At 41.2% G+C, this 19,167-nt stretch overlaps 2 protein-coding genes across 2 annotated transcripts; one reads left to right on the forward strand and one right to left on the reverse strand.

The window, feature by feature from the left end:
• On the forward strand, positions 1-9,357 carry grk7a (G protein-coupled receptor kinase 7a). The gene is made up of 4 exons (XM_018677189.2): positions 1-3,310; positions 4,806-5,261; positions 8,000-8,280; positions 8,382-9,357. Exons 1-4 carry the CDS (start codon positions 2,714-2,716, stop codon positions 8,719-8,721), a joined length of 1,674 nt encoding a protein of 557 aa, XP_018532705.1. The 5' UTR covers positions 1-2,713; the 3' UTR covers positions 8,722-9,357.
• Positions 9,358-12,568: 3,211 nt separating this feature from the next.
• LOC108883733 (sodium/potassium-transporting ATPase subunit beta-3) lies at positions 12,569-17,844 on the reverse strand. Its single transcript, XM_018677191.2, has 7 exons — positions 17,484-17,844; positions 16,079-16,207; positions 15,650-15,748; positions 15,301-15,494; positions 15,002-15,052; positions 14,361-14,447; positions 12,569-14,264 (listed from the first exon to the last, which is right to left on the reverse strand). Exons 1-7 carry the CDS (start codon positions 17,593-17,595, stop codon positions 14,097-14,099), a joined length of 840 nt encoding a protein of 279 aa, XP_018532707.1. The 5' UTR covers positions 17,596-17,844; the 3' UTR covers positions 12,569-14,096.
• Positions 17,845-19,167: the final 1,323 nt, after the last annotated feature.

Below are 19,167 nucleotides of genomic sequence, written 5' to 3' on the forward strand. Positions count from 1 at the left end.
CCATGTAAAGACCACGTAGTGGGCCATGTGGGAAATAGGATGAGAATGCTCTGCTCATCTTAACCTTTACTCCCTCCCCAGGATGGGCTAATCCCTCCAAGGTTAAATGAGCAGGCTGCTCAAAGATCAAACATCTAAATCAGAAAAGATCAAACATCTAAAACAGTAGAGAAGAAGAGAAAAACAAATTTATAAATGTATAAATACCTGTGCTAGATTTCTCAATTACTGTCTTAATCTCCCCTGTCACTGCTGTATTACTAAATCCCATATTTCTTTTTTATGATTGTTTGTTTACAGCTGCATGTTTTTGGAATGAATGCATTAATTTGTGATGGGCCCATAATGACAATGGCTCAGTAGGGACCCTCTGTAGAGTAAATGGGGAACCCATAGAATGACGTGTGAGCTCTCAGCTTACCTCTCTCTGCCTTCACTGACCTGGTAAAAGATGAAACCCATGGCCTCTTTTCATCCACTCAGGAGGCTTATGTGCTTTACGGACTCTATGATCCAGTTACAACATGATTGACTGTTAACATATGTGATGGTTATGGCAGGTCTCTTTAACTGGGAAGATGCCTCTTTCTCTTTCCTCCTCCTCAATGTAACCATTCACTTTTTTCCCTCCTGGCACAAATCTGACTAAAATCAATGTTTTGCTGTGAAAATCTTAATTCACTATTGCTGTGTTTTTTTTTTTTCTCTTTGTAAACGTTTTACCCACTTCCACTTTGGTTGCTCTATGTTGGGCTGAGCCTGGGCTTTTGTAAGTCAAAGGTCTGAGTCTGGAGCTCTCTGACGGCAACCAAAGCCCCTGATCTTGGGCAGGGCAGTGACGACTTGAGACCATTTGAGAAAGGATTAGCTGTTATTATCTGAGGTTTAGCGTACTGAATTAGCCTACATCACCATAGCTGTAGCGTAAGGTTACTGCCAGCAGCAACAGCTGAAGGAAAATGCCAATTCATCACATTACATGTGTAAAAAGTAAGACTACTTGTTTGAATTGAATGATGTGCTGCAACAGTGAAATGTAAATGTTAACTTGATATATACTGCATTGTATATGCAATACCAAAAACTGTAATAAGATGAGATAGCAGATTGACAGAGAAAATTTAGTTAGGTTTTCACTCAATCAGAAAAACATCTGTGTTTACCTAACCTGTTTTGGCTCTCCTCTCTTGTGTGCAGTTTTGCTGTCAGGTATCAGGTGTATCACAGGTCCTTAGTTTAACCCCAGTTTTGTCACATGATTAAGGTCATACCCCTCAGGGCTTTTTATAAACAGACCAGTAGAAAGAAGCTCAGGTGCCACATTGATCTAATCCTCTGAGTCTCTGTGTGGACCGGTGCTACATTGTCACTTGCTGTTTGAAAGATGTCTAGTGTAGGAGTAGGAAATATTATCAACCTGAGGCTTTTTGGTTCAGCTGAATTCAAACTTTTTTTTTATTTGTAGAAATTTTTGTTGTTGCTCAGTGGCTAAATGGAGCAGAACAAGTGAACTTGATTGTGGAAAAACAAGTTATTGTGGTATTATACTCATTAAGCACATCAGCAGTTATTTGATTACTTGTGAGCGTAACATCACTTCCACTCACTGAACACCCAGTGTTATTCTATAGACATGCCTGTGCTTTAGCTCCCACGTAGCAAATAATTGTTCATCTAAAAAAAATTAAGATGTTAATGCATATCTCTCTCCAGGTATGCAGAAGATGATAACAGACATCTCCACTCTCCCACATATTAGTTTAGATAGCCCTGTTCAACAAAATCTCACAGTAAGGAAATTCTCTGTGTGAAATGATAGTTTGGATTAAATTATAAACACAGTTTGATATCTAAGTAAGACAAATCTGTATTCATCCAATGATAATGTTAGGTAGAACTCTTAACATGTTCAAAGCAGTTGTCATTGTGAAGTCATGGTGTGAATGTAGGTAAGTTATGAGAATGAAAGCACATGAGGGCAGAGGAAGAAGCAGACAGATTAGGAGTAATCTCTCTGTCTATCTGTTCTGTTGAGACTGTGGGTAGGAAAGAAAAGAAGATGAGGATGCATGATGTTCAGCCATATCGTTTACTATTTTGGCTGCCTCAGTGAAAATACGTCATCATTATCCTGCTCAAAGTATAATCTTATTCTTATCCATATGTTACAATACCATATGTTAACTACTCAACCGCACATTACTTTGTTACTCCAGTTTCTCATAACTTTCATGAGAGGACCCTCCACGCACTAAGTTGGCAGTTCTTTTTTTAGGTGTCTTTTTTCTGCTTCTCTTTGTGTCTTTTACTTCATTTGACTGTTAAATGCACTGTCAACTGGCCACTGGACCACTGTTAGAGACTACTGAATGCCATGAACAAATATAGAGGGCTACAAAGCCTCTTAGGACAGAGCCCTCTTACGATTCCCTTTCTGTGCACAGCATCCTTGAATAGACCACACAAAGATCCTTAAGCCAAAATCCCTCCCTGGTATTTAATTCTAAATGAGTAATTACTGGGTGTGTCAGTGTGTCTTAGGTTTGCAGGTAGGTTGGGTAAAGGAGCTCATTTGCACGCTGGCTTTGGAGCGAATTTCACTCTCACACAGACACATTCTGAAAGACGCCGCACCAGTTGTAAGAGGGTATCCCCGGGGAGCCACTGAAGAGCCCAGTCACTTAGGGGGGACAGACCACATACAACTGCCAAGATGTGTGACATGGGGGGACTGGATAACCTGGTGGCCAACACGGCCTACCTAAAAGCCCAGGGTGGTGATGACAAGGAGATGAAAAAGCGTCGACGGAGCTTGTCTCTCCCCAAGCCTGATCAATGTGCTGCAGTACGCGCTTCCATTGACAAGGACTTTACATCAGTTTGTGAAAGGCAGCCTATTGGTAAAAAGTTTTTCCGCGAGTTCCTGGCGAGTAACGCTGAGTTTAAGCTTGCTGCTGATTTCCTGGATGAGCTGTATGACTGGGATCTGGCTGAAGGTGCAGCAAAAGACAAGGCACGCAAAAACATCATGACAAAGTATTGCAAGGCCGATTCCAAGAGCTTCCTGTCCTTTCTAACTGGGGAGGCTGCTGAAAAGTGCAAGTCTGTGACAGATGCCAACTTTGAGGAGGTGATGAAAGGCAAAGTCCAGGAGGGTGTAAGAGAATTTCTGAAAGGCAAACCCTTCACAGATTACCAGGCCAGCCCATTCTTTGATAAATTCCTCCAGTGGAAAGAGTACGAGAAACAGCCCATCAATGACAAATACTTCTATGAGTTCAGGACCCTGGGAAAAGGAGGCTTCGGAGAGGTAAGCATGCAAACATTTCTACATTTAATTTTATAAATGAGTGTTGAGATATGTTTTATAGAAGATATTGATCTTTTAACACTGATTTTAGTTGCAGGAGTCTCCAAAGACTCCTCAGATACAATAGTGTTATCAATTTAAAAGACATGTATTTCAATAATACTTTTTATAACATCTACTAGAACTGCGAGCTAGTATGTATTCAACATCTTTTGGAACTGTAACAGTGGTGCTTACACTTTGGCATTATACTGCAGTGTCATGTTATTGTGTTATTTCACTCTTTAGAAAACCCTTAGCAGGAACCTAACCTGGGTGTATTTGCTTTGAAGCATACACGGGGGCGATATTCTAGGAGATCATAGCTTACATAATTGTGAGGATTTACCTTGTCTCAAGGTGACCATGAAGTTTTGTGCCATACAGGCATACCTGTATGGCTCAAGCCGATAGGGTCACACGCATATGAGATGGTGAAATCCATGTTAAAATTTAAAAACATCACTGATATGTGCTGAAAAAAAAAAAAAACTCAAATTGACCCTTGAGGAACCTCTTTATTGAGTAAAGCTGTTAGCAACAAGCCTGAGTATACAATCCAAAAGAAAGCAACTTGTGTAATTAAACACAATGCCAGAAGTGTAGAAAATCATTGAGAAACTTACAGAAAAAATTACAGTGATGTTGTTAAACGGTACAAAATCATTCAAAATTGTGGTGAAGGCTGCTGCTTTGCCCTTGTCCAAATCTGCTGTGACTGTACAGTATTGTTTTCTTTGAATGCAGCACATACAGTGGTTGGAAGTTAAACGGTGAATCAACTATTTGACAAAACATCTTTGATACTGGACCATCGTTTGCAGTGGGGAAATCTGATTCTCTGACTACAGAGAATAAATGATATCAGAGGTGAATGTTTAGTTAAAGATGTAAGTGAGACAGGTGGCAAATGTGCTGCCAAGATAGGGCTGGCAAAGGTCAAACTAGGTTAACTCCTGGAACTGATTCTCTTGCCTTTTGTCCAACCAGTGATTCAATATCAGCTTAAGGTTTAAGAGAAACTGTAAAATGAGACAAAGCACACAAATCTCCCTCTGCTGCTTTAAAAGAAGGATGATTTGTTATTCTATCAAAAGTGAAATAGTGAAGATTGATGATTTGAAGTGTCAGTCAAATCAGTTCTGTTTCATTTACTGCAAAAATGCTGAAGACCATTGTTTATTTTTACGGTCTAAAGGGAAACTTTCATTAATTATGCATCAATTTCGCAATTACATTTTCAAATATAGGACAAGTAGTAGTCATATTGGGATCAGTGTAATGCAGTGGTTTCTGTGCTGCTTAAAGGTCTGCCTATCAGCTTTCTGCCAGCAGACCATGCTTTGTTGCTGTGGGAAATGGATTAAAGTTAATCAAAAAGGAGAAATGGATAGACACTGGTAACACAAAAGTCCTCCTTTTTAAAAAAACAAACAAATTATTTGTCTTTTTCTAGGTATGTGCTGTTCAGGTGAAGAACACAGGCCAGATGTACGCCTGCAAGAAGTTGTGTAAAAAGCGACTGAAGAAGAAGGGTGGTGAGAAGATGGCCCTGTTGGAGAAGCAGATCTTAGAGAAGGTTAACAGCCTGTTTCTGGTCAACTTGGCCTATGCTTATGACAACAAGACCCACCTGTGCCTTGTCATGACCCTGATGAATGGAGGAGACCTCAAGTATCACATTTACAACATAGGCTATGATGGCAAGGGTGTGGACAAGGGCATAGAGATGAAACGCATCATCCACTACACGGCGCAGATCACCACCGGCATCCTGCATCTGCACGCCATGGATATCGTATACCGTGATATGAAGCCGGAAAACGTGTTGCTGGATAGCCAGGGCCAGTGCCGACTTTCAGATCTGGGTCTGGCCATTGAGATCGCTCCAGGAAAGACTGTCACCCAGATGGTGAGTAGATGTACACACAGCAACAAAATGGCAGGTGCTAGTTTCTTTACTTTTGAAACACAACAAAGATGTGCGTGAGGTTGCACTCTCAAAGCCATTAGGATGCTGTTAACATGAGAGCAGCTAGCTGGATGATGTCAGTGATGATATTAAGACTACATCATGAAGAATAATTTGTGCCCTAAAGGCCTATTTCATCTATTATTTAAAGTCTTTGCAGTTGCATACACTGTGGGGCAGGTAAAAATCCTCCCCTGATCCTGTGCAGCTGATCTTTATTTCAACAGGATTTTAGTCAAGTCAACACATACATAGTTAAACTAAGTTTAAGGCCACACATACTCTGCAACATGGGAACAGGGACCACTTCTCCACCCTGCCTGTGTTCAGTTATCTGCAGATGAGGTTGGAGATAAAAACTGAGTTCAGGTTCTTTGACAGCCTGTCAATCTTGGTGGGGTTTTTATTTTAAGTCCGGACAGGGATTACTGGATTGCTTAAAGATCTGTGCAATGAGAGTCTCTGAATCCATTATATAACTCATGCGATCCTTTAGCAGTCAGATTATAGCCTGGCCATTTATAGGCCACCATTTTGTGTAGGGGCTATGTCAGAGACCTTGGAGGTCCAGTGCTTGTTAAAGTAGCAGTCAGTCAGTTTAAGAAGGTTTCCAGCACTAACTCGGTAGCAGAGATTTAGTTATTTCTGTAGAGGCATTACCTTGATAAAGTTGTGCTGCAATTTCATCCCATGACTCTTTACAAACCCTGTAGCATGTAATTCTTCTTCTTGTCATCATGTCATCAGTGAGTTCAGCTTGATGTTACACCACACTGGTTGCACAGGAAGGATCCTATCTGAAGATCACTAGACATATTGTGAAGTGACATTGTCAAGTGATCTTCGGACACGAAAAGTTGTAAGATCAAATACTGAGCTCTATGAGCCAGGTCCTGACAAAACTGATTACACTGATGGGGCATGACCACAACCTTATAAAATTACCTATAGATCATACTGCACCATGCCTGAACTAACTATGGATAACCTGAAGATGAAGATATTTACAACAGGGTTTCTTCAGGACTTACATGCAGTAGCAAAGAGTAAGCTCTCAGCTCTATGAAAGTCCAGTAAGCTCATTATCCAGTACTCTGATGCTCCTCAGCCAGCCAAAGTGACTGGGCTAACCTCCCACAGGCAAGGCTGGCTTTGGTCCCCCAATCCTCTTAGTGGGCATTACACAAGTCTGTCCCTGATTAGATTGACAGATCCAGGTAAAAACTTCGGTTGAATATGTTTAGACATGTTAGTTTGCAAACAAGGTGACTTTAACCCAGCTGAAAAATATCTGTTTAATTCATTAACTAAAATCAGACTGTTGATAATTTTGAAGCCAGTATGATCATACGTGAAAGCGTTTTACCACTTTTACTGACCAGATTGTGCAGTTTCTTTATTTATTAAACTTATCACCAACACATACACACATTTTATATTAACAACACATACCACAAGGAAGACGTTGAAAATAATACAGGAGTTGAACAGATTTTGCATGCTCTGTGACACAGGAGTAAGTTACAAAACAAAAACGTTTTGCATGCAAACCTGATTAAGTTTAGTCAATGGAGTTGTAGCATCATGCCTACACTAATCAGTCAGAGCGGTAGTGTCAAGTGGTGCCACACTAAAGGACAGAGCTGGAGGTGCCAGACATTCTTAGTTTAGTGATCTGTCATTAAAAAAAATTATACATTTATTTTATGATTGCATAACATTAGCAGAAGCTGAAAAATTTGGCCTCATTCTAAATGTCTGTGAGTGGTACTGTGAGTGTATAAAAGGACAGTGCACTCTAAAGTCCTTGTAACAACTATGTAACACCTCGCCTGTATGGATCAACCAGAAAAGATTGTTTCAACAGGGTTTCTTCAGGACTTACTTTGAGTGGCAATGAGTTAGGTCTCGGCTTCATGCCAGTTTGCAGTGTGTGTGCATTAATTATACATTAGAGGCATGGCTACGTGTGTCTGGCTGTTACGTATTTTTACTGGTGGCTATTGCATCCAGAAATGGCCAGCCTTTATGTAAGAGGCTGGACAACTCTGTCAGTGTGTAGACACACACGACTCTTGACAGGTAGTAGGCTTAGCATTAGGATTAAGCTTCTGGTCCGAGGCTGCAGGTGAGGTGATACAGGGGGGAGGGAGGGGAGCAGAGGAGCAGGGCAAGAGAGGGAAAGGTGAAAGTTAAAGAGAGAGAGTGAAGATGTTTTAGTAACACCGGCAACAAATCTGTTCAACACTTGTGATTGAAAAGAATGTAAAAGACTTAAATACGAGTAAAGACAAGTTAAAATCAAGATAATGCTATAATATACACATAAGAGCTGTATAAACGTGACAATGTAATAAAAAATATTAACAGAAGAGCAATATACACAGGAATGAAAGGTGTCTCAAGTTAAAAAGCTGTTCTTTACAAGTCTGTGCTCCCACAAGAACTTTTTACTGTTCTCTCTGTCTTTTCAGGAACAAAGTTATGCACTGTTTGCATTGTTCATATTGCTGCACTATCACATAAGTCTAATATCCTTTACATTCATTGCTTCATTACTTCAATTATAAACGTTTCCATACATATAAAACACACTATGCTTTGTGTAACATATAATTAAAAGGAATTACAGATTTGCCCTATCTTCACTCTCCCCTTCTGATCTCCTCCTCCTCCAGGCTGGTACTGGAGCATACATGGCCCCTGAGATCCTGACCAAAACTCCATACAGGACATCAGTGGACTGGTGGGCCCTGGGCTGCAGTATCTATGAGATGGTGGCCGGCTACACACCTTTCAAAGGCCCTGAGGCCAAGAAGGAGAAGGTGGAGAAGGAGGAGGTGCAGCGTCGAATTATCAATGAGGAGCCAAAGTGGGAGCACAAGTGCTTCAATGCTGACACCAAGGACATCATCCAGCAGTTCCTCAAGAAGAAAATTGAGGAGCGCCTGGGCATGAAGTAAGAGCTTCTTGTATTCTGTATAGTTAAGGCTGTTAAAGGCTGTACCCAGAGATTCAGTAACTCTGAATGTTTTCAAAAATCCTGTGCCTTCTCATTAGGAACAACATGGAGGATCCCAGGAAGCACCCGTGGTTCAAGTCCATCAACTTCCCTCGTCTGGAGGCCGGGCTGGTGAATCCTCCTTGGGTGCCCAAGCCCAACGTCGTCTATGCCAAGGACACTGGCGACATCGCAGAGTTCTCCGAGATCAAGGGCATCGAGTTCGACGCCAAGGACGAGAAATTCTTCAAGGAGTTTAGCACCGGCGCCGTGCCCATTCAGTGGCAGACGGAGATGATCGATACTGGACTGTTTGACGAGCTCAATGATCCCAACAGGAAAGAGGGTGGAGGAGGTTTTGATGATGAAAAGAAGTCCGGCACATGTATATTGCTGTGAGCAGCCACACGTTTGATGTTCACATACCAGTAATAATGCTCAATAAGTTTGTTTGTTTCTCAGTCAGATTTACACTACATCAACACTGATGTCAAAGATGGGTCATGTTTCACAGAGGAGGTGAGCATGAGCATCTTTGTTGAGAAAGATGTACCATCTCTGTCTTGAGAGGATGCTCATGATGTAGAGATCTGCTGCTTTCAAGGCAAGGCTCAGTAAAATTTGCAAGATATGATGGTGTGTTTTGAGCATCTTCTCTCTGGCTCATAGCTTCTCTTGCAGTCAAATGTAGCTAATGATGTAGACTTGCCACAACTTGCTAGTTGTTTACTGTTTACTTATTAGACTAGCAATTTTTACAACCTCCTTATTAAGGATACTAGTGTTAGACATGTAAGTTAAAGGCCTTTGTGCCAGAAATACTGTATTACTTTATGAAGAAACTAAATCCAAAGTAACAGTATTTGCAGTAAAATTATCTGCTGTTGAATTCAACATTAAACAAATTGGAGCAAACACACGTCTTCTAAACCATGAAACTGTTCAGTCTGAGAATCTGTGTAAAAGTTACAGCATTTTATAGCACCTCCCTCTTCCCTTTATTGATGCCATCATAAGGTCACACTGTTTCTACAATGAAAAGTGCTTTTTAACAGCATGTGGCAGAGATAGCTGTAGTATTCATACTATATATTGTAATCCCAAACCTCACAGTGAAGGCTGATCACTGCATTTACATCCAGGTGGTTTCCCCTGCTGCCCAACCTTTTAGTTTTCTAAAAACTATAAAAAGCCATTGTTGCATCTGTATGTATTGTAAATAAAGAAATATATCTATATCTATGCACAGACGTAATTCGAAATGTAGAATTTGTTTAAAGAAAAAGAAGAATACCGAACACCTCTTCACTGAGCCCCTCTACTGGTGCTACGAGGCTCAACTTAATGAGAAATGGATACTCTTTTAGCCCTGGTATGCTGGGAGAGAGATGAGCGCTGAAACAGCAGTTTACCGCTACATATGAAGGAGGAATATTTAGAGGAGTTGGGCAATAAATTCCTGTACCAGGAATGTGCAGGTTGCTCTGTCCATGGCCCTGAAAACACTGTGATACTTCAGGGCTCTTATCTTAGTTTGAGATGAGTGTGAATGACTCAAACTAGCCAGATCCTGAAACCGAGTATAGAGACTTGGGTTAGTTCAAAATAAAATCTTTGTTGTCCTTGTTTACTTGTCTCAGGGTAAATACTTGCTTAAGTTTTTAAATTTCCAGATCTTGGACAGAGTCGAGTTTTTACAGTTAATGTTAATATGATATAAATATATATATGTACTTGTAAATATAACATGAGAGGAATTGCTATTATAGAGATGTCAGATGTAAAGCAGATATTTCCTTGAATCTTGAATCATTTGAATAAATTAAAATATGTCTTTTAAAATGTTTGTCTTCTCTGTGATTATGAATATCTATGTGTTTGTCTCAGTAAATTTATTGTAATCTTAAGGCTTAACAACATCACCACCAGCGTAAGAGAATGCCCCAAACTGTGCCATGTTACGCATGTTCTCCTGTCTATATATAACCACAGAGAAAGTGCTGCTGGGGACTCTGGAGTAAAACCTAAAAATATCAGCTGCATTAATCCCTTTCAGGATGCTGACTACAGCCAGGCTGTGCTGCAGGCTGCCACAAATTGGCAAGTTCAACTCTTAGCTGATAAGGCGATAACCAGTGTTATCCTTGCGTCTTCTTTGCTTAAATCAGCTTCAAATCCCCTCAGGTTCTGAAGCATCTCAATGTTACTGCCAAGTGAAGGATCTGAGCAGAAAATGTTATATCACCACAGTGTTTTTTAAATAATCTTTTTGAGCTTTTCTTTGCTAAGTAACGGTGGAAAACATTTAAAGCCTGACAGAGATACCCTCATTAATGAGCAGCTCTGACCTTCAGTTCTAAGTAGCTTCCACATTTACAACATTTTCCAGTGAATTTTTGCTAAGAAACCGACAGATGAAAATATGTTTGGTTCTGTCTTTTGTCACCAACACCACTTGTTTACAGCAGTCTAACTCAAGGACAGTGAGAGCTTAGGAGACACTAAGGTGGATTCTTGCTCCAGCTAAACCCCGAGAGATTATCTCACATGTAGCAGGACTCGGGTATAGACCGCTGCTGACAGTGAAGGACAGAGCTGCTGCTGCTGATGCTTCAGGGAGCTGTGGGAGCTGGATGGGTAGAGATGCTGTAAAATTAGAGCAGACAGGTGTGATCAGACTTCTTTTAATGCTGACTTGATATATTCCGGTTTCTACAGTCAGTGCAGTCTCCGTGTGTACGGGTACAACTATATGCAGGCAGGTAATTTGGTTCCCAGTCCCCGACACAACTCATAACCAAAGGCTCACCTACCCAGACCAAGAACAGTCCTGAATAAGGCTCAGATAGGTTGTTTAAATCAAGAATATTATAAAATGGTTCAGCTGATAACATGTTATTCCTTTCATTCAGCATTCAGCATGACACAGTTTTTTTGGATAAGACCTTACTCATGGAGGTGAAAAGGAAAACAAACCTCAGCATCTAACCACCAAGCTTACAGTATTTCCCAGTGGCTGTCACCAGATATTGTGGAAACAATGCTAATTATGTGGATTTCTCCACATCGATTTCTACAGTTGGAAAAACCACAAAATGCACAAATGGGAAATGTAAAAAGCCTCAATAATCTCCTTGGTTTCTCTGCAACCGCTCAGTCCTTTTAGTGGCACCATGCTAGAACCACACTTTAACCAACAGCTCCGGTATTCACCTGTCTTGTTTCTGGCTCCACCATGTGGCAGCAGATTTGTGCTGCAGTGACAGTGATGATGTGACTGAGTGATTGCAGATTCATAGTGGCAGATAACCAAAACACAATCTCAGCAATCTGATTCAGTCTGCCTGCTTTCTCTCTGCTGTCAACAGCTGTTCACACAAACAGCTCGAATTCAAATTATTGTGTATAATACAATTATATCATTTAATTTCACATGTTTTCATTCAGAGATTAATTTGTTAATTCTGTTTTCCAAATTAAAAGCCTGTGTCTGGATGATCTGGTGTTGTAGCTCATTTTGGTAACACTGACAGCAGCCATGGACAGTAACTATATACAGTTACTCAATTACTGTTCTTAGACAAAATTTTAGGTACTTGTACTTGGGTATTTACATTAGATACTACTTTAAACTTCTACTCCACCACATTTCAGGGAAATGCATTTTTCACTCCAGCACATTATAGTTTCTAGATGTACATACAAATGTATACATACACAGTTCAATGCATTTTCACAGATTAAATCAGTGGTTCTTAAGCTTGTAACCCTTTACAAAAAAGCTGTGTCTAGTCTGGGTCCACATTCCAGATGTCTATGAGTTGTTACTGGAGAAATTTCCTTTATTTTCAGATGGGTTCACATTTTTTCAAAAGAGGTCAAATTATTTAATGTTTCAGAATAAAGCAAACAGAAAAGTAAAAGAAAATGACACATTTTATGCTGCAGAACATTTTGGTTTCTAGTTTTTTTTTTAAAACCCCATTAATCATCTGAGGTCTCCTCAGATTTAAGATTTATCGCATGATCCTCTGGAGGAGGTCTGATCATTGGTTCTGAGCACCTGGATTATGTTACCACATGAACTCCACCCTTAACCAGCTACAACAGTAAATAATATCACAGGGATCATTTTCTGCAGTACCACTACTTATTATACTGATAATACCTCTGTAGTTTTATTGAGGTATGACTTTGAATACAAGCCTTCTTCTAACACTAACAAAAAGCTACAAAATACACTACATTTTCTTCAAAATCACTTTTATTCCACAATTTATTTCATCAGGTCTTAAGGCACCCTGAAGAGATGTTACAAGTTGTTCTTTCAAATGCGGGTTCCTTTTAAGACTGTGTAAACATAGCTTTGAATAAGATAATTTCCTGTAAATCTTTGCTTAAATTATTTCTTTACAGTGCACAGACATTGTGTTTTGTGACAAAAATACAGTGTGAATTAAGTAAATATGGTAGATAGTGTATATATACATTGAAGAGTAATAGATTGGCAGACAATCAGATCAACAGGCTGAAGAAGAGAGAAAACTAACAAACAATCTTTGAGACCCAGATAGATATACAGATCACGTTTAGATATACAGTACATAGTTACAGTGAACTTTTTATTTTTGCAATGCTTTTCCAGTACTCTCTGTCTTAAAAGTAATTTTTACACTGTACCTTCTCTATGTGTGTCTATGTATGTATGTATGTATGTGTGTGTGTGTGTGTGTGTGTGTGTGTGTGTGTGTGTGTGTCGCCTCAGCCACCATCAATTACGCAGCACTCCGGCGAGGTGTAAGTGAGACAACTTATCTAGTCCTGGAGGGGCTCACCCACATGTTGGCTATTGCAGTGGAGAGGTGAGTAAACAGGAAGACGGGCAGACAGACAGACGGACATGCAGACAGACAGACAGACAGCACAAGACTGGGTTGTGGCTACGTGGACCACAACACAAAGATCTATCTATAATTCCCTAAATATGGTAAGGATCACAATGTATTTATATGTAGAAAGGGACTTTGTAATTGGCATTTCATATACAGGGATACAGTGGCTATACTTGATTATCAACGTATGTTCCTATGAAGTCTTTGTGATGTGATAATGTGAATACTCTGGAGATGTGTTGGAAATGTTCTACTTTCTCAATTATACTATACAGCAAGATAAAAATCCTCTCAACATCAGCGATAATACAGTCGTTCATACACTTCAGAGAGATGAAAAACAGCAACTCTCTTCCTGACAGGAAGATCTAAAAAACATTTTAAAAAATGTTTGTATCAGCAATTACACAATAGCTCCAAATGGCTTGGTTGCAATGGCTATAAGTTACCTAATCACATCAATACTAAAATTAAAAAAATGAAAATAAAAATAAGCAGAGTGGAAAATGAGTGCAACAGGTGAAGGGATGAAAGGATGGGTGGATGGATGGTGTCTTGTTCTGGGGATCTTTGAGGAGGTCAGCAAGGAATCATTCAGGGAAAGAAGGGTCAGAAATGTCATCAAAGCAACATTCGATATCTGTAACTGGCTCTTCAAAACTAATCTGCATCAAACATTTTGGCCACATCCCAAAATGCAGTCTTTGTGACGTATTTGACACTTCCTTCCTTATTTATTTTTTTTAAATCTTTAAACAGAAATCCTTAGCAAACGTGGGCAGCTTCTGCACCGGGTTTTCCTTTTTTTACCGGCCGTCTTCTCTCCCTCCCTCCCTCCCTCTCTCTCTCTCTCGCTCTCTCTCTCTCTCTATTTTTTTTTTTTTACTCGACCACCTTGATCCTGAAGGTGACGCGGCCCAGGAACTTGTCTCTGTCATCGTTGTTGCGGAGGTCGGAGCCCTCTACCCTGCACTCCACCGGCAGCTCCTTATTGTAGTCCTCCTTGGTGAGCAGCAGCTTCACGGCCACCAGGGGCTGCACGTAATTCTCCTGCACCGGGGGAGGGAACGAGAGACGGCCATCTGTCAATAACTCATCAACGTGAGGATGTTAGCCGACATGATCTGACAGGGGATAAATACTTACATGAGCCTTCTTGCCGTAGTAGGGGAAATACATCTTATCAATACGTCCCTCACTGGGGAAATATTGCATCTGAATTGGGCTCTCTCTCTGCAGAGGAGAACATGTGTTAATCTATGTGAACTTGATAGGAAACTCATTATTTCTATATTTAAATAAGGCATTTTTCCAAGATCACATGAGACAGGACATGAACATAAGGAAAAGCAATGACTCTGCTGTTGTTGGAGATTTAAATGATGATGTGGAAAACATGACGCGTTCAGCTTAAATTTGCAAAAGGAGCATTTGTGGCTGAAAATGACGCAGCTTAGATTAAAATGACTTGACTGGCAGTAGGATGGGTTTAGAGGCACCTGCATAATGGCCTGTTATGTAATCAAAAAAAAAAAAGTGCTAACACCCCTACTGGCCTTATTCTGATAATTTACATATTTATCTTACCCTAAAGCCATCAGTGACAGCATGCAGAAAGAAATCAGACACCAAACGAACAAAAAGAGGAGGAAAAAACGAAAGAAAGATGAATAGAAAGAAAATATTGAGACTGTTACGGACATCAGTGCTTTTTATGAGAGGAATAAAAAGAAATAAATACATATACAAGCAAGTGGCACGGGCATAGTCTGGACAAAAATCTTTACTTTTACTGTGCAGTTGATGTAGGGATCCCCGCGGGGCTTCAGGCCGATGATCTGTGAGGTGAAGGAAACAGGAAAAGATGAGACTATTAGGAGAAGGATGTATAAAGGCTGCTTTGTGTGTGTGTGGAGCCAAAATTGGAAATGAATCAAATTATTCACTTTATTTCAGGGACTGAACAAAGGCAGATCAGAAGCTGGCAGAGAGGGAAGAAAAGGTCAAAAGAATCAGGAATAAAAGGACAGAACTGTATGTTTGTAATGGACGAGCCTGAATAAGTGAGAGCAAAAGCGTGCGTTACCCTGTTCATTTTCAGCAGCACGCAGGGTTTTCCCTCAGAATATCCAAAGTTGGTGTCGGAGAGGCCGGAGCAGAAACTCAGGGAACCTCTCTTGAAGCGACAAGCTTTCTTTGTCATTTCCTCAGTGTCGTCCTGCAGGAAGTACTCTCCCTGAGGGCAGTCCTCGTTCTTCTCCTGCTCTGTGTCATTATATTCTGAGAGAGACAGAGGGAAAGATGAACAGAGATATATCCAGATATATGTCATGAATCAATGGAGAAATATCCATGAGGAGGAGTGGAATTCATTTTATTAGCACCAGCTTTCAATCTGTGTCAGTTATCTGTCGATTAGGGAGAAGTGCACTTACTTTGCAGGAAGGACTCCAGGTGTTGGACGTACTGTGCATACTTCAGTGGGTCAGATTTGTTGAATGTGATATCCAGTGAATTTGGACGAATCACCAACCCTGCAACAAAGACAGTAAGGTAAACACAGAGTGAAGCAGTAAATGATCCCAACAAGAGAAACAAATGCACATCATTGGGGTTCGTCTCGAATTACACCTGAACAGAAAACATTCTCCATCCAGCTTGCGCTTGCTGATATCGCACAGGAAGAGACTTTCAAAACAGGTCGATACAAAAAGCAGCTGTAATGTAGCGCATTATTGTGACAGTATCTCATTGGTGGGAGTATGAATAATGAATGCCTTGGAGAGAAAAGCTGCCAGTTACAGTACCTGAAAGCCCCTCAGTTCCTCCCCCCCTGTATGAGCAGAGAGTTGAGACACACTAACCTGGATGGGGGACACGGTCTCTGTACCTCGGCACATAGTCGTCCAGAGTGAGCAGCATCACCCACATGGTCAGGGCGAACATGCCGGCCAAGAAACAGTAGAAAACCAAGTAGAACAACAGGATGAGGGCTGGAGGAAGTTAGAGAAACAAGAACAGAACATAAAGAGAAAGGAGACATAATGAGGGAAGGAGAAAGAGAGGTGTCATGTATATTTAACTACGAGCTTTAACCACACTTGGGCCTGGACAAATGACTTCAGATTTTCATCTTTCCTCATCTGCAGGCTGAGGAAAACTGTCATTTGAGTGTACTGTCCCTTTGAGAGAAACCATTTTGGAACAAGGGGAAAGTGCTACTCCCTGCTAACAAACGTGGGACCATCTTTCACCAGTTTCCAAATCATTTAGGGATGATGCTGCAGTGCTCAAAGCATCTGCTGCCTCATTTATCCATGGCAGGAGGAGGGGGAGCATTTAAAAAAAAAAGGAGCCACAGCTATGGAAACATCTGACTCAAAATGGTTCACCACCATCCAGGCTCTCACAGCACGGATGCCCTCTAAGTTGACAGACAAAAAAAAAAAAAGGGATGGACCCCTCAGCTTCCTGCTCTACACCCCCTCCCTTTCTCTCATTCCTCTCCAACAGTATCCCACAATGCACCTGCCTAGTGTGTGAAAGCGAGAGAAAGAGGAGAGAGGGAATCCCATTTGACCTTGACAGGCATGCTAATGTGGGCGGCCATGCAACTGCAATGGAGCATCCCACTGCACAGCAGCACAGGGGCCCAGGCAGCCTGACAGCCCGAGCTAGCCTATAGGAGCCGGCTGCTGGAGGGAGGGTGCTGTGTTACTACCTCACTCTGGAAATAGCTGGGGGATCATTACATAAAATGTATGGCCTGATCAGCTATAGATTCATCCCAGGAACGCTGTGGGCACACTCCCTCTGATATGATTAGGTAATGAGGGGGTTTTAGCAGCTGGGGTCTGCAGTGTGGATGCAATTTCCTGATAATCCCCTTTAAAGCAGATGATAAATATTCATAAAAATCTGTGCTGTTATGGTTGATCATCACCTGGTTGCCTGTTTCTGCCTCTGCAGCAAAGAGAGACTGGTGCACACCTTTGATAGCATCACTCATTTTGGTGAGCCTCTTGGTACAGGCTTCTCCTTTACACCTTCATGTAGGCCTGTGATGCCTCCTCAGCTAATTCAGTATCTACATGGCAGTCATTATGATCCATCCATACACAGAAATGTACCGTAGACTATGTATTCAAGAGGCACACGTCTATTAAAGCGTTGAAAATGGAAAGAGGAAGAACCTAGAATGAGTGTAAGCCCCGTGAATGTCAAAGCACATCTTCTGATTGACTGCTGTATAACGGAGGAGATCCTTACCCCAGCTGCTGGCCGTGCGACCCAGCAGCTCCCCGGTCCTCGGGTTGTAGATGGAGTCCTTCCAGCTGGACACGTTCTCCTTGTTGGCCGCTTTATCCTCGGTGCTCGCCATGGTGATGTATTTTTTTTCCTCTTCTTTTCCTCCTTTTGGTCCGAAATGTGCGGTTTCTTCTGCCCCCTCTTTTAAAAAAATGCAGTAAAGCGCAGCGGGCGATGTAATGAGGCGAAGAAGCCGGCGAGGCGGCGGTGAGTGGTCGGATCAATGGTTGGGAAGGAGTGGGCGGTGTAGAGAAGAGGGAGAGCAGAAGGAGAGAGATCCTCTGGTGGAACAAAAAAAAAAAAAAAAAAAAACGAGAAGGGGAAGGTGAGGAAAGAGGGAAAAAAAAACACGTCAGTGACGTTCACACAAACCCCGTCGTGGCAGCTGATGCAGTGCGACCAGATGGATATACATTGGTTAATAACGGAGAGACGCACGAAGACGCACCGTTACGCGCACATATTATAAATTGAGCGCACACTATCTTCCTTATCATCAATTATTATTATTATTATGTGATCATGGCTACATGTGTTTGGGGACAAGTCGGGATCTCCATTTTTACTTGTACTGTCTGCAGGCTGTGGGATTCTTCACAAAACATTTTTTATTGAGACCAACGGATTTTAAGCCTCAGAGTGAGTCTGTAGTTCTTAATGGTGAACCTATAGGTCTGCTAAAGGTATTTTCTGGCTTCTGTATTATACATCATATTCATCCTAGTTTATTATCGGTTCACTCCACCTCTTCTGCGCACAAGTCGTATGCACTGAGTCACCAAACCAATAACCAATCCAATAGGCAGGACTGTATTTCGACAGCAATGGATGCACTACTTATATAGTCTACAGAAAACTCTGGTTTTCGCACACACACACACACACACACACACACACACACACATATAAGTACATAAATGCCAGTGATCAGCATATTTGAAGTCGTTGAGGATGCTATTTGTGACTGCCTGGTTGAGCATAGATATTTGGGGCATTTGCCAATCCTTGTTGCTATGGCAATTGAGCACCACTGAAACTAGAATGTGTGTGCCAGTGTGTGTGTGTGAGAGAGAGAGAGGGAGAGAAAGAGAGAGAGAGAGAGAGAGAGTACACAAAGTGCATAATTAAGCAATATTAACCGAGAGGTGTGCTTCAGTGATGCGGTCAGCATCACTGTCGTGCTCAAATGACGTTAAAGCACAGCCTCGAGTGTAATATTGCGATTATACAACTGTTACCAACAAAGTAAAATGTATATTGCGGAGTAATATTTTTAGTGATGAGTAAGGCGTGCTGTCATGCTGATTTGAGCACATTCTAAATGTCTTGTTGACCAATCAGATTGCTTGGTCAGAACTACTTGTATAACTGTGAACAGATGTGTCAAAGTTAGCAGAGAACACTTTTTACTGGAGAATAGTAACCTGTCTTATTCCAGGTTTTTATTTATTTAATTAACATTAGGGTATTAACTAACTAATTTATTTCACTTAACGTATATGTAAATTTTTGCTGTAGCAATATGCGTACATGTGTGTCATGCCAGTAACAAATGGACTGAACTGAGAGGAGAGTTAGATGCTTAGGCAGCAGGGGGGAGAGGCTGAGACACACTGACAGGAAAAAAAGAAAAAACACAAAAGCT

Source organism: Lates calcarifer, linkage group LG4 (genome assembly GCF_001640805.2).
Source record: "Lates calcarifer isolate ASB-BC8 linkage group LG4, TLL_Latcal_v3, whole genome shotgun sequence".
Taxonomy (NCBI): Eukaryota; Metazoa; Chordata; class Actinopteri; family Centropomidae; genus Lates; species Lates calcarifer.